Source organism: Panthera pardus, unplaced genomic scaffold (assembly GCF_024362965.1).
Source record: "Panthera pardus isolate Hobbes unplaced genomic scaffold, ASM2436296v1 HiC_scaffold_12, whole genome shotgun sequence".
NCBI lineage: Eukaryota > Metazoa > Chordata > Mammalia > Carnivora > Felidae > Panthera > Panthera pardus.
In genome coordinates, this window is record NW_026526677.1 from 50241143 (window position 1) to 50268086 (window position 26944).

At 42.8% G+C, this 26944-nt stretch overlaps 1 protein-coding gene across 6 annotated transcripts in view; it reads left to right on the plus strand.

The window, feature by feature from the left end:
- The first annotated feature begins 19681 nt into the window (after nucleotides 1-19681).
- Nucleotides 19682-26944, plus strand: part of RIC3 (RIC3 acetylcholine receptor chaperone) — a 66330-nt gene continuing 59067 nt past the window's right edge. For 2 of the 6 annotated variants that reach the window (XM_053900006.1, XM_053900007.1), the window contains exon 1: nucleotides 19682-20396. In XM_053900006.1, coding sequence (XP_053755981.1) covers nucleotides 20273-20396 — 124 coding nt within the window. In that variant the 5' untranslated portion in view covers nucleotides 19682-20272. The remainder of the gene's footprint in view (nucleotides 20397-26944) is intronic. The other 4 variants (XM_053900008.1, XM_019456212.2, XM_019456210.2 and 1 more) reach the window with 4 other exon arrangements.

Here is a 26944-nt window from a genome sequence, read left to right on the forward strand (position 1 = left end):
ATGTGTTCAGATATGGCTAGAAAGGTGGTGTGGACAGGGGGAGATAGACGAGGAGCTACAGTGCTGTCAAGGCAGAGACCTAGGACAGGGGGGTCATTTGGAGAAGTAGAGGAAAGAAGAGGATAAGCAGAACCTTCATGCCTTGAGCCACCATAATTAGGCTGAGAAGCAGAGCCTCCCTAGACCTGGATCGCCCTCCAGACTACTGCAAACAGGCTGTAAAATGTCCACTAACATCAGAGAGTCCTTGTGCTATATCCATCACTTCCTGAGCACTTAGAGTCCTTTCTTTCTGACCCAGGCCTATTCTCTGGGCTCGAGTCAAATCTTCTCTCTTACAGACACCTAAACCTCAGCTTGTCTTAACATGGCCCTGTGACAGTGCCCAGGAGACTGAGGTTGGGCATAATTAATGGCCAGCTGTGGAGGAAAGGAAAGGCATGTGAGCACTGGTACAGCAGATCCACAGGGCACCCTGTGGTTCCATGCAGGGTATGAATCAATGGGTTGTACTTAATTTATGTATTTACCAATTTTTGGCCAAACATAAGTAAGAAATTGAAAACTGTAAAATGACACATAGATGCACAATAATTATAGCTCCCCTATTGAATACCTTCCAATAACAAGAAATGGATGTAGTTAGCATAATTGTTGCTTTCAATTTTGCATTGAGTAGTATTTCTGAAAGTGATTGATTAATAGATGCTGATGCCGCACATTGCCCTCCCTTTGGGTAGCAGCCACACTGCACATAGTAATGGTTATAGAAGTCCATGGTGACAGGAGGCACTTGGTGAAGTTGGAGATTCAGATTCCAGGCTTTTTACTTGAGGCCCAGAGGGATGGTAGATGGGTGCAAAAGAAAGAACAGCTAATCCCTGGGGAATGGCAGGTGCTGGAAAGCCTTACCTTCCTTGGGCCCAAAACCTCCATATCTGGGTCACTACTAAGGATCTTCTAAAGAAAGAAATTCAGTCTCATTTAATGACTTACTAGGCATTTCCATAGTGCCCTTATTGAGCCCTGGGGGACGACAGAGAAGAATCACCCACATGTTTTATCCTCAAAGAGATTTCATACCTTGCCTGGCCAAGACCTTATCTTGGATGCCACACCCAAAATCATTACCATCACAGTCCTAAGCCCATTCACCATGTTTTATGATCTGTAAAGCTCTTTCAATTCATTTGCTCATTTAATTTTGCAATGATCCTATAAGGGCAGAGATAATTATTCCCAGGGGAAACTGAGGCCCCCAAGAGTAGGTGACCTTTCCAAGCTCATTCAACAAGTCAGTGATGATGAAGGGACCACAACACCAGTGTTTAATTTTGAGTCCAGGACTTCTCCCACAAGAACACACTACCTCCTGGGATGAGGTGGTGGGAAAGAGAACCGTGCTTTGCCAAGATTGATTTTCTGTGGTATAAACAGGTTAGAACTCATCTGGCCTTTGGGACTCACACACAGAACATGAGTCTTCATGAAGTCAGTGTGCAAACAGCCTCAGCTGGATAGAAGGGAGCAACAAATGGACAAATCATCTTCCAGACATGCCTACACCTGTATGGGTGTCCTGATTCATTCAACAAATATTAACTGAGGTCCTACTGTGTGTAAGACTGTCCTGCAGGATATCCTGGACATGGAAGACATCCTGTTACAATCCCCAGACTCTTCTCCCGCCCTTAGTCTGGCTGTCACAATCCAGAGAGGGAAGATAGACTTTGGTACCATGGACAGCTCAGTGCATGTATCCTTGAGAGGAATAGGCCAGGAAGGAGGGCAGAAGGCCACACACACCACCTTTCTCAGGAACAGCCTCATTTCCTGATCTCACCCTACACCTCCCTGACATTTAAGACAATCTATACACCCGCCCCTTTAGTGTATGACACCCAAAGGCCACGAAAGATGGTCTGGATGTTCCAAGGCTACTCAGAGAAACAACCCAGACCCACTCTTCCTTTCTCCTTCCTCATCTGCTTTTCCTTGTGATACAATCTCCTAGGACTCTGTGCTCTTGCTTCATAACCCAAACTCTTGATCCTGCCACTGTCCTTTTAGGATTCCAGTTTGTTCTGAGTGTTTCTAGTGCATGAACTTTAATTTTTCCAAAAAATGGGGTCTTATTTAGCTTGCCTCTGTCTTGCCTTGGATAGGAGCTCCCGCATTGTACCCAGACCCCCATGTCAGCCATGTGGCTGCGTTCCCTCTATGCTAAACCTGAACAGACAATCAGGGTGGCCATATCTTCAAAGTGGCTCATTAGGAGAGGAAGGAAAAGCTGGAGTTTGAGAACCAGCTAGAGCTAATTGACAGAGAGAGGTTGCAATTTGTAATTGATAGAGAAGCTCATCAAAGGAGTTTCCCTGTGAAGTTCCTTATTCCTTATTCTGACATGAGTGCAGTGGAGGAAGGTTTGAGGAGAGAGAGTCAATTCTGCAATAATTCCGCTGGAAAGCAGGAGACAGATACTGGGGACCGACAGAGGGATGGATGGGCAGTGCTGAGGGCTTGGCGGAAAGGAGCCCATTGTGTATATGGTTCTGGTCTTTATGTTTGGGTAACTGTCCCCAGTAGCACTCAGCTCCTTGCATGCAGAGAAGATTAGGATAAGGAGTTTACTAACAAGGACAGTGGGAAAACAGAGGTCAATGAAGTTGAGTGTGTCGACAAGACAGTGCTCTCTAGCCCTGCAAAATCATCCATGGGGTATTCCAGAAGCTGTCACTTTGGTTCCCATACATACACTGCCATCTGCTGGGAGGATGGAAGAATGACCTGGAGGCTGCCCATATTTGAGGCCAAGCCAGAATCCTGTCCTAGGAAAGCCCCTCTCTCCTGCTAGTCCCAGCCAGATGGTCCCCAGACTCCCTCCCTGACTCCCTGCCTGCTTTCTGTGGCCTCCAAAGCCCTCTCTCACACCCCATAAATGTACTGATCCCTCTGTGGTTTGGGTTCCTCTTCCCCAACTCCCCATCTGATAGAGTTGCTCCTTGAGGACAGATTTTGTCCCCAGGCGCAGAGCAGGGACCTTGGGGCATATGACCTCTCAGGCAGGAGATGCTACCTGTCCCCTCCAGGCCAGGCAGGAAAGAGGCGGCCGTGGGACCTGACTTGTCATAGGATGACTTACATGGATGTAACCTCCATGCTGCTTCCAGTCTGCCTGAGGGCCGTCAGCCCAGAAAACCAGGCCTGTTCCAGAGCTAGCTGCACTGAAACTGCACCGGGAACAGAGACTGCCCCTCTTGTGATCTCTGGGAGGAAGGCAGGGGAGTCAGAGCCACCTAGCAGACCACCAGAGAGAGAAGACCCTCTGAGACCTCCCATCAGAATCCCCACGTCATGGATGAGAAAACTGAGGCCCAGAAATATGGTGCACCACGCTGCCCCTCCTGATAAGAGGGACTATTAAAGCACATTCCTAAGGGACTCAGAGGACATATAGTCTAATCCTTGCATTTATAGATGGGGACACCAGGCCTGGGGGGTAGCAGGAGAAAAGGATGCCAACCTGCTACGCATTGCAGTGCTAGTTAGTATCTGTCCTGTGCTTTCTCCGTGCACCAAACTGCCCCCCCTTAATGGAAGATCTGCCTGAACGCAGGAGGACTCTGGGGGAGGGGATGGGCAGGGAGGCTGGCCAGCCTTCTGGTGAGGAAGAAGGCTGAGGCAGCAGCCCCTGGCTGCCCTGTCCCACTGTGATGTTCCCACCATTTCCTTTGCTGCTCAGAGCAAGGCCAAGGTAGGAGGCTTATTTATTCCTGCACTTTTATTTATTCATCTTTTATTCATTCACATCCTGTCAGTGTATATTGTTTACATTATAAATCATATGTATTCCCACACTCCCTCTTAAGGAAAAGGCCCAAGAATACAGATTGTTGCAAAGCTGTGAAAACGGTGGCGGTGGCGGCACTCCATCTCCTTCCCCCTCGGGCCTCCCGGTGGGGTGTGGGAAGCCCTCATTATGGCAAGGTGAGGGCTGAGACCACCTGGACCTCTCCAGGCACCAATGGCGTGCAGCATGTACTTCTGACTCTCAACAGAGGGAGCATAAGAAGGCAGAGGGATGAGAGAAGATAGGAGTCTGCAGGGAAACCTAAGGATGGCATATTCTCCACACTCACTTCCTGAGCTGGCCAAGCAGGGCTGAGCTGGGGCACCAGCTGTCTGAAGCCATCTGAAGGGAGTAAGCCGAATCCAAGCTACTCCGGAGGAAAGCCATAAGCCACCAGAGAGATGATTGCAAATGCCAAGACCAAAGGAGGAGAAGCAGATTTGTGAAGGAGAGATGGAAACAAGAGCTGGTAACCTGCTAGGGCATGGCATTGGAGCAGAAGCAGGTCAGGAGCAAATGCAGTAGGCACCCAGGGGGCCTGGCGGGCAATCACAGTTTGCATTTACAGACTGCCCTGAGTGAGTGGGAGGGCCTGGAGTTCTGGCCAGACTGGGACTGGAAGAACTGGACTGAGCAGATGTATCCTGCAGCTGCCAGACTGAACAAATGGGAAGTGGTACATATATCTCCGTGCAGTGGGGTGAAAAATCATTGTTTTAATTGTATATCAAAACCTTTGGATATGTCTAAAGCTATACTCAGAGGAAGAGTCATAGACTTAAATGCGTTGTTGGACAAGGTTAGTAACTAATAGCTAGCACAACAGGCAAACCCCCAAGTTGCAGGGACTTAGCACAGTAAAGGTTAGTTCTTATTCATGCTACATGCCTGTTTCAATCAGTCACTCAGGGGTGCAGGCTGATAGAGAATCTTCTGCCTTGTAGCTGGACCATCTGGAACACATAACCTACAAGATTGTGGTAAAGCAGAAGGAAAAGGAGGAAGAAGGAGGAAGAAGACATACCGGCTCATAACTGTTTCAATCCAAACAAAATATAAACCACTTTCTGCTCACAGTGCATTGGCTAGGACTAGTTGCAGACCTGATGCCAAATTCCAAGAGACCCTGTGATATATAAGGGGAGATCACACATGTATCCAGGGAGCGCTGTCTCAGGAACATTAAACATTAAACAAGAAACCATTAAAATCCGTGACTTAAGCATCCAGCCAAAGAAAAAAATAACAAAATCATCCTAAGAACAGTAGTAAGAAGAAATTAATAATAAAATAGAAATCCATTCATTAAGAACAATTTATTAACTGCCCAACTGATGAAAAGACTAACACAGATGAATTACTAGTTAATCAGATTTTTTTTTTAAAAAAAAGCAAAGAAGCACAAGTAGACAAAACGGGGAAATAACCGCAAATATGTAGAAAATTAAAATGATAATTTTATAATTTCACAACCCTGTGTTTCATGTATTTTAAAAACTATATGAAATTATTTCTAGGAAAATATTATTACCAAAACTGACTAAAGACTGTTAATAATCATGGAAGATATCGAAAAAAATTTTTATGATTTTCTTGTATATATACATACACAAACACACACAGAGCTTCACAAGTGAATTCATTCAAATCTCTGAGGAACAAATAATTGTGGAGTTGAACTGTCCAGGGCATGAAAAGGAAAGGAGATCTCCAAGTTATTTGTTACAAAGCTGGTAAAATACGGATAGTAAAACTGGACAAGGCAAAACAACTACTACAGATTAATCTCATTTTGAATAACAAAACCAAAATCTTCAATAAAATATTAGCAAATAAGACTTAGCAGCATATTTTTAGGTATTAATTACCAAGTAAAGCTATGGTATAGGAGCAACCAGATCTCAGGACATGGACAGGTCACAGGAGCTGAAATGACTGAGATACCCAGTTTGACATGCAAGAAGGTTAGATGAGTTGGGTGGGGAAATGATGCAACACACAATTATGACTCTACTTCTAAACTCCTAGCCAGAGGTGAAGTGGTATAGAGGCAGAGCTTAAATGGGGGTCATGAGATCACACTAAAGAGAACCTGTGACGTTAGGATCCCTACTGTGAGCCTTCTGGACCTCTAGAAAGCTGAAAACAGATGAAAAACAGGCACCTAGGGCAGGGGAAATAATATTGCTGAGAGTCTGCCACTACTCACTTGAGTGGAAGCTGTTAACTGTCTTAGCTCTCTCCTCTCCCCAGACTATTCTTCAACAACCCACTCAGTTGTAAGATGAGATAGAACCAGCTGGAAGTCACACAGGGGCTTAGCAAAGGGCAGGGGGTGAGGAACATAAAAAAAAAAAAGAACAGAAACAAAAAAAGCAGATGAAGGACATACATTTCAAGAGGAATTAAGCAAACAAAGGAAGGATGCAAATAATTTTCGGTAGCCTTCATTATAGATCACATGATCTCTCTTTCTAAAGAAAAGTACAGAGAAGAGACACAAAGGTGTAGTGAAGAGCTTATAGGATAGCAAATAATAAATAAGGTGGCAAAAGTCAAGAGAATAAATAGAAACAAAAAGAAACAAGAGAAACAGGGGTGCCTGGGTGGCTCAGTGGCTTAAGACTTTTTTTTTTTTAAACGTTTTTATTTATTTTTGAGACAGAGACAGAGCATGAACGGGGGAGGGTCACAGAGAGAGGGAGACACAGAATCTGAAACAGGCTCCAGGCTCTGAGCTGTCAGCACAGAGCCCGACGCGGGACTCAAACTCACAGACCGTGAGATCATGACCTGAGCCGAAGTCGGACACTCAACCGACCAAGCCACCCAGGCGCCCCTAAGTGGCTTAAGACTTTTAATTTCAATTCAGGTCGATCTCAAGGTCATGAGATTGAGCTTAGAGTGGGATTCCATGTTGAGCACAGAGGCTGCTTAAGATTCTCTCTCCCTCTGCTCCTCTCCAGTTCATGCTCTCTCTCTCTCTCTCTCTCTCTCTTTCAGCAAGCAAGCACGCAAGCAAGAAACAGTGAGATATACAGAGCAACCTCCCATTAGAAGCAACAAATAACAGGAAAAAAAAAAATGAATGAAAATACAGCCAGAGTCCTCGTGATCAGAATTTTAGGAAATCACACTAGATAAAATGGAATAAAAATAAAAATGAAAACATGATTATGAAGAAGTTGATAGGTAAGGAAGACTAAAGAAATCTACTATGTATAATTAGTGTTTCTTAACATGAAAATGTCCCCAAAGAAAATTAAAATACTTAACCTATCTTTCACACATTTTCTCCACCCCCCCCCCCCACATCTATCTGTATATATGCTCAGAGATTTCTAAAATAGTGTTCAAGAATTATAGATGTTTCTTTCCAGGTGGTAGAATTTAGGAGTGAATATTAACTTTCTTCTTTGTATCCTGTATTGTATCTTATAGTAAGCATATATTAGTTTTATAAAAACAAAATCATTATAGTTAGAAAGGAATTCAAACAATTAAAACAACCTATGGTTCTGAAATATCAAAAATTTAAAACAATCATATACAAAAATTAACTCAAAATGGATAAAGGTCCTAAATGTAAAACTATAAAACTCATAGAAGAAAAACATAGGAGAAAGTTTTCTTGACCTTGCGTTAGGCAAAGAGTTCCTAGGTATGACACTGAAAGCACAATCCATAAAAGAAAATATTGATAAATTAGACTTCATCAAAACTGAAACTTTTGCTTTGTGAAGGATACTGCTAGAAGAATAAAAAATATCAGCCACAGGTTGGGAGAAAATATTTGCAAATCATATGCCAGACATGACTTGTATGCAGAAAATATAAAGAAACTCAAAACTCAACAATAAATAAGCAACTTAGTTGTTTAAATGGCAATGGTTTAAACTGATATTTCACAAAAGAAGGTATATTAATGAATAAGCACATGAAAAGATGCTCAACATCATTAGTCAGATAAATGTAAATTAAAACCACAATGACATACCAGTATGTACACATCAGAATGGCTAAAGTTAAAAAATGAAAACTGACAATATCAAGTGCTGATAAGGACAGGGAGCAACTGGAACTCTCATACACTCCTGGTAGAAATGCAAAATATTACAGCTCTCCGGAAAACATAGTGAGGCAGTTTCTTTAAAAAGTGAAACATTTGGGGTGCCTGGGTGGCTCAGTCGGTTAAGCATCCAACTTCTGCTTCAGGTCATGATCTCATGGTTCTTGAGTTCGAGCCCCCCATCGGGCTCTGTGCTGACAGCACAGAGCCTGGAGCCTGCCTTGGATTCTGTGTCTCTCTCTCTCTCTCTGCCCCTCCCCCCCACTCACACTCTGTCTCTCTCTCAAAAAAAACATGAAAAAAATTTTTTGAAAAAAGGAAAGTGAAACACTATTTACCATCACTATATCCTTTGCATTCCATTTCTTGGTATTTACCCTAGATAAATGAAAACCTATGCTCACATTAAAAAAATGTACAAAAAAGTTCACAGCAGGGTGCCTGGGTGGCTCAGTGAGTTAAGCAACTGACTCTTGGTTTAGTCTCAGGTCATGATCTCATGGTCTGTGGGTTCAACCCCCACCTCAGGCTTTATGCTGACAGTGCAGAGCCTGCTTGGGATACTCTCTCCCTCTCTCCCCCTCCCCTGCTCACACACACTCTTTCTCTCAAAATAAATAAACAAAAAAAATTTCATAGCAAAATTTTGTAATCACCAAGACTTCAAAACAATCCAAATGTCCTTCAATAGGTGAATAGATAAACTGTGTTATATCTGTACAATAGAATGCCACTCAGCAATAAGAAGCAATGAAGTATTAATACACACAATAACTTCAATGAATCTCAAATGCATTTTTCTAGGTGAAAGAACCCAATCTCAAAAGATTACATACTGTATGATTCCATGATTCTGGAACAGGCAAAAATATAGAAACAGGGGTGTCTGGGTGGCTCAGTCAGTTGGGCATCTGACTCTTGATTTCGGCTCATGTCATGGTCCCAGGGTCATGGAATTGAGCCCCACATCAGGCTCCATGCTTGAGATTCTTTCTCTCCCTCTGCCCTCCCCCCCAAAAAAATTAAAAAATAAAAATAAAATATAGAAACAGAAAATAGATCCATGGTTGTCTGGGTGGGTACAGGGAGAGGATCTGAAGACAAAGGTGCAGCACATGGGAATTCTCGGGGGTGTTGGAATTGTTCTGTATCCTGTGTGAAGTGGTGGTTAAAAGGATACAAGTATGTGTAAAAACTCATAGAAAATGTGAATTTTACATTTGTAAATTTAAAACCATAAAAAAAATCCCCAGTGAACATTTAGCTTTCCACATTCAAAACCTTGTTGTAAACAAACAGCTGTATCAACCCAGACAGAGGGGGAAAGAGTATAATGCTTGGACCTACAGGTTGCCAAGGCTTTATGAAGACATAAGACTGTGCCCTTGTGGTGACACTAGTTTATTTGTTAACATAGTTCATTAGTTGCCTAAGAAAAACAAACAAAACAAAACAAAAAATAGAGAAGACTGTGCCCAAAGTACCACAAATTAAAAAATAATTACTATTTCAAAACAAAATCTTGAAAGCAAGGCTACTGAGTAGAGTTTCTGCTACTTATCAGTTTTGAAGCCCAGTCGATTTCTACCTTTTGTTTTGGTCACACAGTATTGAGAACATTCTGAGGTAATGCAAATGGAAACATATTTTACGCCTTGCATCCTCAAGATTATCTTTAATTAACCTCAGAAGCTTGCAAGAGAATAGTAGAAAATTGGTGTGTTTGTTTCCAATAGAGAATCACCAAAATTACCTAACTGCTTGCATTCCTTATTAAATAAAGTGTCAAAAATGGAGAACTCCAAACTTATTATGTTTTATGGAAATATTTATAAGAAATTCAAATATATTTGTAGAAATGAAAGGAGAATCTTTGTGCTTAGGCTCTACCTTTTAAAAAACGTGTTAACATGACAGTAGTAGTTAACACATCAGGAGTTGTCAATATATTCAAATTAAATATATACCACATTTGAGTACGTGTTATTCTAAATATAGTTAGAATATATTTGGACAAAAATAAGAACAAACATTGAAGAAAGCCCTGCAGCACCTGAGTTTCTACAGAACAGCATTTAAAAACCACTCAGCATGATAAACACCATCTAAGCCAAACATGAGAATGTGGATGATCAATCATTCAATGTAAAACTGTTCCCACTTCATTTGCCCAATTGTAGTTTTCAGCTGCTATATAATATGCATGTAACTTATTTCCAGCCAGTTGAGGGGATTTTTCAAAGCACTTTATCTATAAAATCTATATGTTGTCATCTTCATCAAACCATTCAAAGAATATGTATTGATGCCTACCATGTGCCAGGCACTGTTCTAGGCACTTGGGAAGCAGAAGTAAGCAAAACGGACCACATTCCCTGCCCTCGTGCAGCTTACACTCTAGTGGGGAGAAACAGGAGAGAAACCAAAGTAATAACCTATAGAATGTGATAAGTGTTCCTGTAGAGTATATGTTTGTGCCCCTCTGAAATTCATACGTTGAAACCTAATCCCCAATGTAATGGTATTTGGAGGTAGAGCCTTTGGGAGATGATTACATCATGATGATGGTGAGCCTCATGAGTTGGATTAGTGTCCTTATGAAGGAGACCCCAGAGAGCTCCTTTGCCTCTTCTGCCATGGACACCAGAAGAAGATGGCTATCCATGAACTGGGAAGCAGGCTTTCATCAGACACCAAATCTACCAGTGCCCTGATCTCAGATGATAGCCTCCAGAACTATGAGAAATAAAGCTATGTTGATAAGTCACCCTGTCTGTGGTGCTCGGTTATACCAGCCTGAACTGGCTAAGACAAGTGCCATGGAGGAAAATAAAGTAGTGCAGGTGGATAAAGGAGTGTTTACCTTACATAAGTTGACCACAGAAAGTCTCACTGAGAAAGGCAATGTTTGAGCAAAGACTTAAAGGAGGAGAGAGTTTGAGCCATGCAGATATTTGGGGCAAGAGTTCAAAGACTCAGGGTGGTGTTGCCCAGGCCTGTGCGTGTGAGCAAGGAGGCTAACATGGCTGCAGCTTGAAGCACAGACATCATAGGAGATGTGTTCAGAGAGGCAAGGACACTGTATTTACAAATGGCTGCTTTGGGTCCCTTAGCCACATAATAGTAGGGCCCAATCCTTCTCTCTACCACCTTTCCCTTCCAGGATCACTGTCTTCCAGTGCATTTGGGAGAAACAGCCTTTGTTTCAAGTGCATTCTTACCAAACATGCAGTAGCCTGCCTCTTTTCTTTCACCAGGTCACCCCACAGCCCTCCATGCACATTGTTTCTTGTCACCTTGGCTGCTGGGATTAGCATTGTCTACTGATTCGATACTGCTCCCTCAGCCCTGGTCTTAGGAGATGAGAGTGCCTCGCTCCAAGCAGGGACCAATCCTCTCCCATATTCCCCAGCACCAATGGCACAGTCCATTGTGTACCACAGACTTTTCTAAAGGCTCGAAGAAACCATAAGAGGAATGCAGTGCAGGAGGAAACCCTGGATATCACTTTACTGAAACCATAATCTACCGAGCATCTCTCATCATACATAGGGAGCTATTTCCTGGCTGACTCTCTCTTCTACCAACCACAGGCCCTCAAACCCTGCCCTTTCTTCCCCAGTTCCTTGCTGTTGAATTCCTGTCTCTGAGCCACCAGAGATCCCAAAGTTTACAACATAACAGCCTCTCATTGAAGGAAAACGTCACTTTAATTTATTCTTAGAAGCCCCTTGTCCTCATTGTCTCAACCGCGACTCTGTATATAGATGACTCAATGGACCTTGCCAGAAGATTCACAGGAGCATTTTCCCGTTGCCAACATCAAGTCTTCTGGAAACATCTGCCTGCAAACTTTTCTAAAAATGGCAATATTCTATTTCTATGGTACTTGATGCAATGAAAAACGATTATGTGTTGAATTTAAATAAATAAATTTAAAATTAAAAAAAAAGTACGTGTTATAGGAAACACAAAGCAGGAGGCATGTTACTAAAATGTTTCCATTTCTCTTAAAACCAGAAGGAAAAATGAATTTTTAGCAGAAAATGCCTTGATATATAATAGTAACATATTTGTTTTTGTACCAGTGCAGTCATAAAATGTAACTTTAAATATGTTTTATGGAAGATGGGACCCATCAAGGCAAAAGCACCAATGACCCATGACAATCCTAATGTGGTCCTGTGGCCAGTCAGAGCCCACCATGACTTGAACCTGACTGGGGCATTCATGCTCAGCAGTTTGTCTATGCCACTCAGATTTGGTAACAAAATTAGAGCAAAGTGAATGTGACCCTTAAGCAAAATAGAATAATATTTATTTCAAGTTATAAAAAAAGACAAAAGGGAGAAAATTAGATAGAATTAAACTGACTTCTTTTGTGACTCTTTTCTAGGCTCTAGGATCTGGAACCATATGCCCTTCTGGAAGCAGGTCAGACATTGAATAATAACAATATGCATTTAACAATAATAGTGATGATGGTGGTAACAATCAATCAGAGGCAAGTTTTAGTCTAAGTGCTTTGCATGCAACCTCACTTACTTACAAAAGTTATTTTGTAACTTGTTAGGCAAAACTCACTCATTGGGCAAAAGTTACAATACTTTCAGTTGCAAGAAACAAAAATCCAACCCAATCAGGCAAGCTTAGCACATATGGAAAAGAATGGGAGGAATGTATTGACTCCTATGGCGGGGAGGTTTCCAGGAAACCCACAGAATCAAAGGAGGAGCAGGGAGCAAGAAGGGTCTGGGGCTGGAGCCTGGATTCCACACCAGGCTTGTTCTCCATCTACCTCATTTCTGCTTATTTCTGCTGGTTTCACTCTGTCCTCCAGACAGGCCAATTCCATATGGTGGAGAGATCATCTGCCTGGAGACCCCAACCTTGCATCTGTTTTAGTTTAGTCTCCCCCAAAGCAGCCTCCAAGGTAAGACTTTGCGCTACTTTATTTGGAAGATCATCTCCAGAAGGGAGTGGCAAAGCGAGATAAGGAAGGAGATGAAGCCCCAGAATGGGTATGTTAACAAGCAGGTTATGGTGGCAGCAGTTAGAGCTTAATCCCACTGGGATGCCCGGGAAAGAATGTGCAGAGAACCCCTCAGGTTGTCCACCCTAAGGTAGTTATCTACCAGCTCCCCTCCCTCGTTGTCTGAGAGTTGCTCTGGGGTGATAGCTTCCAGCGGGTCTAGCTTGTTCCACAGCTTAGAGAATGGCCTTATGCAGACAGATGCAGGACTCCAACCTACATACAGGAGCTATCTGCAGGTGACCTCAAAGGTGAACCACTGGGATCTGAGTGAGCACCTGTAACATTCACTACAACTCCTTGTAGCACTGTGTCCCCCGAATCATCGTGGAGCTGCTTCTCCTCCAGCTCCAGCTCCAGCTCCAGCAAGCTCTGTGAAGGATCCTGATCTAGCAGGCCGAGGTTCAAGTTCCCACCATGGGCCAATCACAGGTCCAGAGGAATGAAAGGCTGCTTCCTAGTAAGGGGGCAGCTTTATCTGTTGGAATAGAAAATGTTCCCCTAGTCCTTTCCTCCACTCTCTTCAGTAACTAAAACCGATATTCATTTTATAAGTACTGAGTCCTAAGGCGAAGCCTGGATTGCCTTTGCCCAGCAACCAGGGCACTGACGGACCCCAAACTGCCTGGCTCTCCAGTTTTCACCAACCCGATCCCCCTGCAGGAAGAAAGTCGTTATCAAAAAGGCCATTGTCATTCTCCCTCTTTAGAAAAATTCCCATTAAAGATAAAGCAAATTTTAATTAGATTAAGTATCCAATTACTGTAATTACATTTTTTAAAAATTCACATCATGAAGATGACCCTTTTTAAAAGGGTTACAGGAATAATTAGTGTATTCATATTAACCAAAATGTATTGGATAATATTTATACCCAGAAGACAAAGTACATTACACACATTTCACCTTTGGGGAAAGCTTGCAAATGTTTTGGCAGTGGCATGAATATTTATAGGCAAGGGTGTGCTTTAGCAAGATTATGTGAGGAAGCATTTAAATGCTCACCAATTTTTACCCAGGGGTAAAGTATACAGAAAATGTAGCGCAGAGATTATGGATATGCAAAGTGTGACTTAGGCAGGGAATTTCTATCAGTTTGCTTAATTAATTGGAGCCAAAGACTATTTCTTCTCATTCGAGGCAGAAAGGCCCAAGGTATCCAACTGTGACTTCTCTCTGCGCGGCATCCGTCGGGGGCAGGGGCCAGTGAAGAGAGGTGGTAGGAGAGTGGTCAGGACTCTCATACTTTGACCAACCACCAGCCGGAAGCCTGGGGCCTCATGCCCCTCGCCTCTACCCACCCAGTCCTGGTCAGGTAAAGCTTTAGGGTCCTCCCAGTGGGTTTTCGTCTGAAACTGCCTCCCCTTTTCTGATTCTAGTTTTCTTCCTTTTGACCTGCTTTGAGCCACAGCTCCGGCTGTTGTTTCATCTCACACCCAATTGCCTTCCAGGCTCCGTCACATTTGCTAGCTCAGGGAGGGAGACAGCACAACCTCCATTTCACAGGTGAGGAAACTGGGGCCCTGGAGCTTGAAACAACTCCTAGAACTGTGCCGCAGAGCTGGCCTCTCACGGGACTTCTGTTGCCACCGACCCCAGACCTGCTTGCGGTCACCACCAACTGCAGGAATATCCCACCTCTGCTGCCACCTGGGACCATCAGAAAAGGCAGCCCGGCATTGCTGTTTCCTCTCATAGATAACTTCCAAACCAAAGTCCCGCATGGGTGTGTCTGATTAGGGAACCAGTTATATACCTGTGCCCCAGTGGCGAGGGGCAATACCATTTGCTGGACTCCACATTGAGAAAGGGAGGTTCTTGATGCAGGTAACATCAAAGAAAGGGTATTCAAAAGATTCTGGACATCCACAATTGACAGGCGATGTAGCACATTTCCTTTATCCTTGATGGAAATTCTACCCTTCTTTCAATGTCTGGGTCCAGTATACCCTCTGTAGGCATCCTGCCCCATCTTCCTGCCTTTCTTATTTAACCTCTTCATTCTGGACTTTGGAGTTACACCCCTTGCTCCCTTCTTCTTAGTGTTCTGGATACTTGGGTCTCATTTTCCTGTGAACCACCCCAATTTCCTACCTATATTAAGGGTCCGTGACTCTTCACAATGGCCTGCTGTGGTTCTTTGGGCTTTTTTAAGAACTGTTTTCAGAGACCAAGGTGCATCCCTGGAATCTCCTCTGAGATGGAAAAGCCTCAATTGCAGGGGGAATTCATTTTTGGAAGTGGCCAAAGTCACTGTATTCATCAGAGTTCTCCAGAGAAAGAGCCAATTGGAACTGTGTGTGTGTGACTGAGGGTGGGGAGGGGAGGGGAAGGGAGGGGGAAAAGAGAGAGAGAGACAGAGATTTTAAGGAGTTGGCTGATGTAATTATAGAAGCCAGGCAAGTCCAAAATCTTCAGGGTGGGCTGACAGACTGGAGATTCAGGAAGAGTTGATGCTGCAGTTCAAGTCTGAAGAGCTCCTGCTGCAGAATTCTCTCTCTCTCTCTTTTTAATGTTTATTTATTTTCTGACAGAGAAAGAGACAGAGCATGAGTGGGAGACAGGCAGAGAGAGAGGGAGACACAGAAGCTGAAGCAGTCTCCAGGCTCTGAGCTGTCAGCATAGGGCCCAATGTGGGACTCAAACCCATGAGCTGTGAGATCATGACCTGAGCCGAAGTTGGAGACTCAACTGACTGAACCACACGAGTGCCGCCAGGATTCTCTCTTACTCAGGGGAGATCAGTTTTTTGTTCTGTTCAGGCCTTCAACTGATTGGGTGAGGCCCACCCACATTATGGAGGACAATCTGCTTTATCAAATTTCACAGATTTTTAAAGTTTATTTATTTATTTTGAGAGGGGGAGAAGGGGCAGAGAGACAGAAAGGGAGGGAGACAGAATCCCAAGCAGGCTCTGTGCTCTCAATGCGGGGCCTGACATGGGGCTCAAACCTATGGGATTATGACCTGAGCTTAACCCACTGAGCCACCCAGGTGTCCTGTCAAACTCCACAGATTTTAGTTACTCTCACCCAAAACACACTCACAGAAACATCCAGAATAAAGTATGACCACATATCTGGACACTGTGGCCCAGCCAAGTTGACACATAAAATGAACCATCATGGTCACTAAGGGGCAAATTTGGTGGATGGGATAGAGAAACCTATTGTGGACAAAATCAGTGACTTTTTGAAATGAGACTCTTTGGTTTGATTCTTCTTTTGACCATGTCTTTTTAATTGAAATATAAGTATATTGAATATTAAAATTGACATGGAACATAATAGTTTTTAAAAAAGAACATGATAGTTTCTTGTATACAACATGATTCAGTATTTGCATATATTGTGAAATGCTGACCAAACTAAGCATAGTTAACATCAATCACCACACAGTTACAATTTTTTTTCTTACAGGTACTTTTTAAAAATTTTTTTATTTATTTTTGAGAGAGAAAGAGAGCGTGAGCAGGAGAGGGGCGGAGAGAGAAGCAGATGCAGAATCTGAAGCAGGCCTCAGGCTCCAAGCTGTCAGCACAGAGCCTGATGCGGGGCTTGAACCCATAAACCGCGAGATCATGACCTGACCCAAAGTTGGACACTCAACTGACTGAGCCACCCATGTGCCCCTTTTCTTATGAGAACTTTTAAGATTTCTCTTATCAACTTTCAAATATACAACACATTATTATTAACCATAGTCACCATGCTGTACATTACATGCCCAGGGCTTATTTATTTTGTAAGTGGAAGTTTAAATATCTTTTGGGGTGACTCTTCAAGAAAACTGTTGATTCCTAGGAAGATGTATAGTTGCTCAGAGCAGTGGCAAAATCAGTGTGTGTGGGAAACCAGCAACATCATACTTCAATAACTACCTACTGTGAACCAGTTCTGTGCTTGGCCATGTCAAGGAGAGAAGACATAACCCTATCCTCCTGTGGTTCCTGCCCAGGTGAAAATACCCAACAAACCCATGATAAATAGTGTCCACAGCAGTCCAATGAAAGAAGAGTCAGCATGAGTTGTAGTGTCCAGGAGAGCTTCCTGGAAGAGGTTCAGATCTGTTTGGGCCTTCTATATTAGGGCAAGGTCAGCTGTGAAAGGGGTGGAGAGAAAGAAATCACTGACAGCAGCTGCAGGTCAGTGGCTCCAGCTGTGGGCTCTCAAGCGCCTCATTTCAGGGAGACCTGCTGGTCATTAAAAGGAGGAGTAGAAGCTTCTAAGGAGAAGGAGACGAACCGAGGTCTTTCCTTGGGGTTTAAGGCTGGAAGAGTCCCCTCTCTGCCTCTCACTGCACACCAGAGAAAGGTAGGTTCTCTGCCCTTGGTCTCACGACCCGTGAGCAGTCGTCTCTGGGCTGAAATTGGATGTCAAGAGTAGTGTAACAAAAGTAAATCAGGAATGCTGGAAAGGTAACTAGCATAAGGATAAGAACTCCGGCAACACAGGAGAAAGCTTCTAGGGAGCAATTTACAAGTTCTGTGGCAGTGGGACCACAGGCGGGAGGAAAAGAAGTTTGTTCAAATGTAGGAAAATAAAAAATACAATGATTAAATAAAAAGTACAGTTATGATTAAGGGCAGGCATTTATTCAGTTTCGTATTATCATCAGTGTGTTTCTGCACGCAAAGGACTTAAAAGTATTCCTCGCAGAGCCTGCTGCCGTTGTTACAACCACTCTCAAAACCAACAAATCCTACCACTCCTTAGAAGAGCATGTCATCTGGCCACTCATTATACGTTTTGTTTCTGTCACCTTCTAACTTTCTTATTCTAAGTTTCAGTAACTTCTTATTCAAGATTTTAACATCCAGGTCACTATCTTTTCCACCCTATTTCTGTTCTCCTACTTGGGAACTTCAATATCATGGTGTAATCCGAGTTTCCTACTGTGGCCTCTCATCACTTTACATGAGCACTCTTGCTAATGTTATCTTCTCCCAGCCTTCACTTACTATTGATGGACTGATCGCTTCTATATTTGTTTCCGGCCCAAACATCTCTTCTTAGTTTCAGACTCACATATCCAACTGGATAGCTGTACATGGGTATTTCATGGAATTCAAACTCAACTAGTCAAAATTGGAACTCTTTTTCACAAACCTAATTAATCCATTCTCATGATTCTGTTATATGGAATCAATGTCTATCCAGTCATCCAAACCATAATTTTGGGGGTCATTGCACTTTTCCCTGCACCTCTTAGAAGTCCTATCCCATCAGTCACCACCTTCATAAACTGCACCTGTTATCCATGAGTCCAGAGCTTCCCTGGTTCCAGAGAGTAAAACTGGTGGTTAAGAGGGCAAGTCCTGGAGTAAGCATGCCTGGGTTCAAATAATGGGTTTTGACTTCTGTGTAATTTGGGGGGAGTTACTTTTAAGTTTTGTGTTTCTTGGTTTTATCATCTGTAAAATGGGTATATAATATTGCTTTATAATATTGCTTAGTCCATACAATTGTTATGATATGTAAAATACCTGGAACATAGTAAGTACTCAATAGCTTTTAGTGATGTTGATGATATCGAGATTGATGATGCCAGAGCATGCTGGTAGGGGCAACCACCTGGAACAAGACTGAGGAACAAGATTTAAAGGATATCACCTGCTTCTTAACCAGACTTTCAACCAAACCTTCTTTATGCAGCCCCACGCTACATCTCTGCCTTTAAAGGAATACTCAGTGCCTCCAATTCTTAAGACTTCCTAGGTTCTGAGGGACAAATTAGTTTTCTTTTTAGGGGCTTTCCCTCTGTATGTATTTCACTTTTTATGCCATTATATGGTGGCCACTAGTCACACATGGCTATTAGGCCATTGAAATGTGACTGACTAGTGCTACACCTGTTGAAATATTTTGGGTATATTGGGTTAAACAAAATGGACTAAATGCACTTCACCCAGTTTTCACTTTTTTAATGTGGCTACTAGAAAATTTTACATACGTGACTATCCAATTTCTATTGGATAGTGTTGTGTTTTAACAAAATGTTGACCTTTATTGTCCCTTGTCATATTCTCTCCCATTCTCCTTAGTCTTGTAGTTGATACACTTTATCTCCTTATTTTCATTTTTGTGAGGTGTCTGGGGGAAGCAAAGATAAATGGATGTGTTCCATCTGCCATGTTGAACTGGAAGTTATATCCAAGCTTCTCACAATCTAGCTCCTGCTTATATTTGTAGTCTTATCACTTTATATCGTCAGCAACCCTGTGGCTCAGCCAAAATGAATCACTAGCAATTCTTGGAACACACACAGGCTTTCATGCCTTTGCCTTCTTTGCATCCTTTGCCTGAATACTCTAAATCCTCCCACTTGTCTAGTGACTTATTTTTTAAAAACACACTCGAATTTCACGTACTTTAAGGAGCTTGTCTTGACCCTCTCCTTCCAGTTGAGCTGATTACTCCAGAAAATGCAGAAAATATTCTGCATAGATACCTATCTGTCCCATAAGGAAACCCATCTTATACTCTGGAGTGCCATTTCTGGATTTGATACATCAGAAGAACTGAATGTTCATAAAATGCATATTCATTTAGCTAATAAACATTAAATAATAAAGACAGTAATGGAGGACTGTGGGAATGCAGAGGAAGGAGAAGCTGACTGGAAAAGTTTCACGAAGAGAGTGGTTGTTTTTTTTTGTTTTGTTTTGTTTTGTTTTGTTTTCAGTTGTTCTACAGAGAAGTATTTACCCGGTGGAGATGGCGTTAGGAATTTTCCAGGCAGAGGGAACAGGACAAGCTAAGGCCCCCGGAAAGCAAGGAATATGCTGCGGAAAGAGCAAATGATCTAGTTTGGATGCAGCACTGTTAAGACCAAATCATTCAGAGCTTTCAGGGCATAGAAACAAGTCGGATGGCTGTACCAAGGATAAAGAGGCGTTCTTGAAAGGTTTTGCGCTGTGGAGGGGGATCATTAGGCGTGCGTTTCAGCATTCGCTCCTTTGGCTGCAGACAGAGAACAGCTGTGAGCAACGGGAGCTGCCTGCGGTAAGGGGACGAACCGACGGACAGACGCACGGACGCAGCCACGCAGTGAGCGGGATGCGTAGAAGGCCGGGACCGCCAATGCCCCGGGTCCGGAGGACGCGCCCCTGGGCGTGGGACGTGGAGAGGGAGGAGTTTCCAGTTGGCAAAGACGGGAGGCCGCGACCGCGAGTACGGAGGCCGCGACCGCGGTGCGGGCGCCTGGCGCACTTGTCCCTCGCGCGTCGCCGTCCGCGCAGCCCCGGTTCGGTCGGAGGAGGCCGCCGGCGCTGCGGTTCCGGTTCCGGCTGGTGTCGGCACCTGTGGCGAGGGCGGCGGCCATGGCGTACTCCACCGTGCAGAGGGTGGCCCTGGCCTCGGGGCTCGTCCTGGCTGTGTCGCTGCTGCTGCCCAAGGCCTTCCTGTCCCGCGGAAAGCGGCAGGAGCCGCCGCCGGCGCCGGAAGGTGAGCAAACGGGCTAGCTTCCCCTCAGTCTGCGAAGAGCACTGCTGCACTGAGGGGTGCTCCAGGTCTCCTCGAAAGGGCTAGAGAGGGCGGACCTGGCGGCGTTTGGGAGGTGCCAAGCCCCTGCGGGTCCCTTGGCGTCAGCGGACGACTCCTCCAGCTGTCTGGTCCCTTCGACCTCCTGACGCAGGAAGGGCCGGGAGTGCTGGCGTTCGCGCGCGCCTGGGCACCCTCTCGGTGGCCCGTCGCACACCCGTTCGAAGCTTTCCCCCTTGCCCTCACTGGCTTAACCCAGCTGTCGCCATCTGCTCAGGTGCTTTGAGTCAGGAGGGCTTCCACTTGGATTCCCCTCTCGGGGGTTTCCGTGTGCTTTCTGTCGTGCTTTTACATAAAGTCAATTGATATCGGTGTGGTTAGCCTTAAGTCGTTGTGTACTTTCACCGCCCCGCTTGAGCCTGTTTTTGTGCCTTTTCAAGTATAATTTGAAATTTTTAACTCAAATTTCAGTTACTGAGATGAGCAAATTACTACTTTCCCCTTACTTAAATTGTTTGGTAATCCTTTGTTATTGGTATGATCTTTGTGGTGTTTACAAACCCACCGTGTTGGTTGCTTTCAGGGGCTTTTCCATAATGCGTGTAAAGGGATGGATGTCCAGGTTGAGAGAAGGGACTAGAACAGTTCTCTGGAGGTCTTGAAGTTCTACTAGGAACTTCCTCCTGTAAATAATCTCTGTAATACCCTTGAGGATGGTTTTATAGTCTCCAGACACTTGCACTAATATTCAGCCCTTGGTGATTGGACAGCTCCTTTTGAACTGAGATCCACTTCCCTGTTATTTGTGCACACTGACTATATCGTTCCACTCTGTTGCACATCATAAATTAGAAATACTATAGATGCAAAGCACTAAATTCTAGGGGTGGAGGACAGGTTGAACCCAGAATTCTCTTGATAGAATTTGCTTGATAAACTTTATGCTTGTAAGACTATCTACCTGGAAGAGACTTCCAAAAAATTATCACATTATTTTTTCTTCTTTCTACCTTGTTACAAAATCCTAAAGGTTTTACTCACTTTGTCTAATGGTCCTGTCTTGTCTGCCTTGAAGATTAATTCATGATGATCTTGAGCAGTAAAGATTCTTCTAAAATGATATTTCACTGAATTGAATTCCATTATGCTGAATTATCTTGAATAAGTTCCATTGAATGTGAGTGGGAGATCCTCTTATACATGTTGTGGAGAGATTAAATGTGGCTCTTTCCCTTGAGAACTCAAGAGCTGATATTCAATGTTGTCATCTTAGAGATGAGAACACTTTCTGTTCTCCTTATTCCCTGGAATGTTCTTACCTCACCTTCCTTCTCCTTACTCAAGTTTCAGCTCAAATGTAATCTCCTCAGAGAGACTCTCCCTAGCTAAGACAACTCCACCCGAATCACTTCCTAGTCCTTCATGTTGTTTTATTTTCCTTTTTGAAGGAATTACTATATGGTATGAAATGTTCTTGTTTACTCACTTTTTTTCTGTTTCTACTTTCGAGTATGTAAGCTTCATGAAGGTGGGGACTTTGTCTTGTCTACCACTAACTACTTCATTTAGCATTTAGCTAAAATGGCAGTCAAATAACGTGAATAAGTTAAGTTCATGAAGCTACTAATATTGTGAATTCTCTTTTTGCATTAGTTACTAAAAGAGTATAATCTAGGCAAAAACTTACCTTGAATGATCTATGTCAGTAACTGAAATTTTGCTAACTAAAACCTCTGCCCTTTTATGGACCTAGAGGGTATTATGCTAAGTGAAATAAGCCAGGAAGACAAATACCATATAATTTCAATTATATGTGAAATGGAATCTAAAACATTAAATGAGCAAACAGAAACAGACCTGTAAACCTAGAGAACAAACTGATGATCCCCAAATGGGAGGGGTGGGGGAGGGAATGGGCAAAACAGACAAAGAGGAGTGGGAGGTACAGGCCTCCAGTTTTGAAATTAATAAGTCACAGGATGAAAGTACAGCACAGGTGTTATAGCCAATGGTGTCACAGGGCTGTGCAGTATAGATGATAGCTGCACTTGTGAGCATAATAATGTATAGAGTTGTAGAATTACATTAGTTTCAGGTGTATGGCATAGTAACATTGTATGTCAACTAGACTTCAAAAAAAAAAATTAATTAAAATCCTCATACCGGTATGTAACATTTTTAAAATAGTGATTTCAGGGTGCCTGATTGGCTCAGTCCCTTAAGTGTCTGACGCTTGATTTTTGGCTCAGGTCATGGTCTCCTAGTTTGTGGGTTCGAGCCCTGTGTTGGGATTTGTGCTGACAGCATTGAGCTTGTGTGGGATTCTCTCTCTCCTCTCTTTGCCCCTTCTCTGCGTGCTTGTGTGAGCACACCTGCTCTCTCTCAACATAAATAGACATTAAAAAAATAAAAATAGCCATTCCTATTGTTGATAATGCTGCTATTAACATTGGAGTGCATGTACCCCTCTGAATCTGTATTTTTGTATCCTTGGGGTAAATACCTAGTAGTAAAATTGCCGGGTCATAGGGTAGTTCTATTTTTAGTTTCTTGAAGAACCTTCATACTGTCCTCCAGAGTGGCTGCACCAGTTTGCATTCCCAGTAGCAGTGCAAGAGGGTTCCCCTTTCTCCACATCCTCACCAATACTTGTTGTTTTTTGTGTTAATCTTAGCCATTCTGACAGGTGTGAAGTGATATGTCACTATGATTTTGATTTGTATTTCCCTGATGATGGGTGTTGTTGAGCATCTTTTTATGTGTCTGTTAGCCAGCTGGATGTCCTGTTTGGAAGAGTGTCTATTCATGTGTGTTGCCATTTCTTAACTGGGTCCATTTTGTTTGTTTTTTTGGGTGTTGAGTTTGAGAAGTTATGGATTTTGGATACTAATCTTTTACCAGATGTGCTGTTTGCAAATATTTTCTCCCATTCTGTAGGCTGCCTTTTAGTTTTGTTGATTGTTTCCTTTGCTGTGCAGAAGCTTTTCATCTTTGTGGATTTTTAAATGTTTATTTTTGAGAGAGCATGAGCGGGGGAGGGGCAGAGAGAGAGGGGAACAGAGGATCTGAAGAGGGCTCTGCGCTGGCAGCAGTGAGCCCCATGTAGGACCTGAACTCATGAACCGTGAGATCATGACCTGAGCCAAAGTCAGATGCTCAACTGGCTGAGCCACCCAGGTACCCCCAGAATCTTTAATCTTGATGAAGTCCCAGTCGTTCATGTTTGCTTTTGTTTTCCTTGCCTTCAGTGATGTGTCTAGTAAGAATTTGCTCTGACCGAGATCACAGGTTGCTGGTTTTGTTCTCCTCTAGGATTTTGATGGTTTCCTGTCTTAAGTTTAGGTCTTTTGTCCATTTTGAGTTTATTTTTGTGTATAGTGTAAGAAAGTGGTCCAGTGTGTCTTCTGCATGTCGCTGTCCAGTTTTCCCAACACTGTTTGCTGAAGAGACTGCTTTGTTGAAGATGAGTTGACCATATGGTTGTGGGTCCATTTCTGGGTTTTCATTCTGTTCCATTGATCTATATGTCTGTTTTTCTGCCAGAACCATACTGTCTTGATGACTACAGCTTTATAATATAGCTTGAAATCTGGAATCATGATACTTCTAGTTTTTTTTTTTTTTTTTTTAGAATTGCTATGGCTATTCAGGGTCTTCTGTGCTTCCATACAAATTTTAGGATTGTTTGATCTAGCTCTGTGAAGAATGCTGGTGGTACAGGTATTTTGATAGGGATTGCATTAAATGTGTAGATTGCTTTGGGTAGTATAGACATTTTAACAGTGTTCTTCCAATCCATGAGTATGGAATGTTTTTCCATTTCTTTGTGTCCTCTTCAGTATCTTTCGCAAGTTTTCTATAGCTTCCAGAGTACAGATTTTTTTTTTTTTTCCTCCGTCTTTAGTTAGGTTTATTCCTAACTATCTTCTTGTTTTTGGCACAGTTGTAAATGGGATTGATTCCTTGATTTCTTTTTCTGCTGCTTCATTACTGGTGTATAGAAATGCAACAGATTTCTGTACAGTTGATGTTATATCCTATGACTTTGCTGAATTCATGTATTCTAGCAATTTTTTGGTGGAGTCTTGGGTTTTCTACATAGAGTATCACATTGTCTGCAGAGTGAAAGTTTGACTTCTTCCTTGCCAATTTGTATGTCCTTTATTTCTTTTTGTTGTCTGTTTGCTGAGGCTAAGACATTCAGTACTATATTAAATGGTAATGGTGAGAATGGGTATCCTTGTCTTGTTCCTGATAGTAGGAGAGTGGCTCTCAGTTTTTCCCCTTTAAGGATATTAGCTGTGGGTCTTTGGTATATGGTCTTTATGATATTGAGGTATGTTGTATCTATCCCTACTTTGTTGAGGGTTTTTATCAAGAATGGATGCTCAAGCTTTCTGCTGTCAGCGTGGAGCTGGCTTAGGATCCTCTGTCCCCCAGTCTCTCTGCCCCTCCTCTCTGCGTGTGCACTTGCTCTCAAAATTAAACATTAAAGAATTCATGGGGCACTTGGGTGGCTCAGTTGGTTAAGCGTCTGAGTTCGGCTCAGGTCATGGTCTCATGGTTCATGAGTTCAAGCCCAGAATTGGGCTCTGTGCTGACAGTGCAGAGCCTGGAGCCTGCTTCAGATTCTGTGTCTCCTCTCTCTCTGCCCCTCCCTTGCTCATGCTCTTTCTCACTCTCTCAAAAATAAATATTAAAAAAAAAAAAAAAAAAAAGAATTCATGGTATATTTTTTTCAAATGCTTTTTCTGCATCTATTGACAAGATCATATGGTTCTTATCCTTTTATTAATGTGTATCATGTTGATTGATTTGCTAATATTGAACCAGCCCTGCAGCCCAGGAATAAATCCCACTTGATTATGGTGAGTAATTCTTTGTCATGATAAGCACTGGATGTTGTATCTAAGTAATGAATCACTGAATTCTACTTCTGAATCCAATATTGCACTGTGTATTAACTAACTAAAATATAAAAAGCCAAAATAAAAATTAAATAAAAAGGAAAAAAAGACAAACCACAAAACAGACTCTTACTATAGAGAACAAACAGATGGTTACCAGAGGGGAGGTAGGTTGGGGGATGGGTGAAATAGATGAAGGGCATTAAAGACTACACTTTTTTTTTAAATGCTTATTTATTTATTTAGAGAGTGTGGGTGCATGTGCACACAAGTGGGGGAGAGGCAGAGAGAGAGAGAGAGAGAGAGAGAGAGAGAGAGAGAGTGAGTTAGAATCCCAAGCAGGCTCTGTGTTGCCAGCGTGGAGGCTGACGCAGGGCTTGATCCCATGAACTGTGAGATCATCCCCTGAACCAAAACCAAGAGTCAGACACTCCACCAACTGAACCACCCAGACACCCCAAGACTACACTTTTGATGAGCATTGAGTAATACATGGAATTGTTGAATCATTAAATTGCACACCTGAAACTAATATAACACTATGTTTACTGGGATTAAATTTTTTTAATTAAAATCTTGTTAATGTTTATTTTTGAGAAAGAGAGTGTGAGCAGGGGACGGGCAGAGAGAGAGGGGGACACAGAATCTGAAGCAGAATCCAAAGCATCTCGAATCTGAGCTGTAAACATAGAGCCTGACGCAGGGTTTGAACCCACAAACCATGAGATCATGACCTGAGCCTAAGTCAGATGCTCAACTGACTGAGCCAACTAGGCACCCCTAAAATTTTTTAAAAAGAAAAAAAAATAGGAATTCCTACCCATTTTGGGGTTACATACCCCTTTGAGAATCTGATGAAAGTTAGAGTTTCTCCCTAGAAAAATTCACATACTATTTACACATACATTCACAATTTGCATGTCAATTCGGAGAATTCACAGAACCAAGAAACCTTTGTTTTAGAGAAAGACAACCCTGATTTTTGAAAATTCTTAAAACCCGCCATTGTAACTTTCATTTCTGCCCATTGGAGTATGTGAAACAAGTACAGTCCCTTTTCCACATGACCGCTGTTTAGACCATCTTTTAGTAAATATTTATGATGTGCTCTTTCACTTAGTGTGTACACAGTGTACAGATAACTGTGGATTCTAAGAAAAATGAGCCAATTATCTGCCTGAGGAACGCACAGTTTAGTAGAGGTAAATGGACAATAAATAAGTGAAGAACAATATCAGTTGCATATACTCAAACACCTTGCAGGAACCAGTGGGAACTCATGATTAGAATGATCAGTTTTATTGGGAGCAGGAGATGTTCTTTTTTCCTAACGGCTTTCTTAAGATAAAGTTCACATACAGTTCGTCCACTTCAAGTGTACAGTTCAGTGATTTTTGTTCTATTCCGAGTTGTACAGCCATTACCACAATCAGTGTTAGAACATTTACTTTGTCATTCCCCACCCCCCCATCTCCATCATACTCTATCCATCACCCTCCAACACACCCCACTCTGCCTTCAGCCCTAGGCAACTTTCTGTATGTATAAATTTTCCTGTTCTGGAAATTTCATATAAATGGAATCATACAATATGTGATCTTTTGT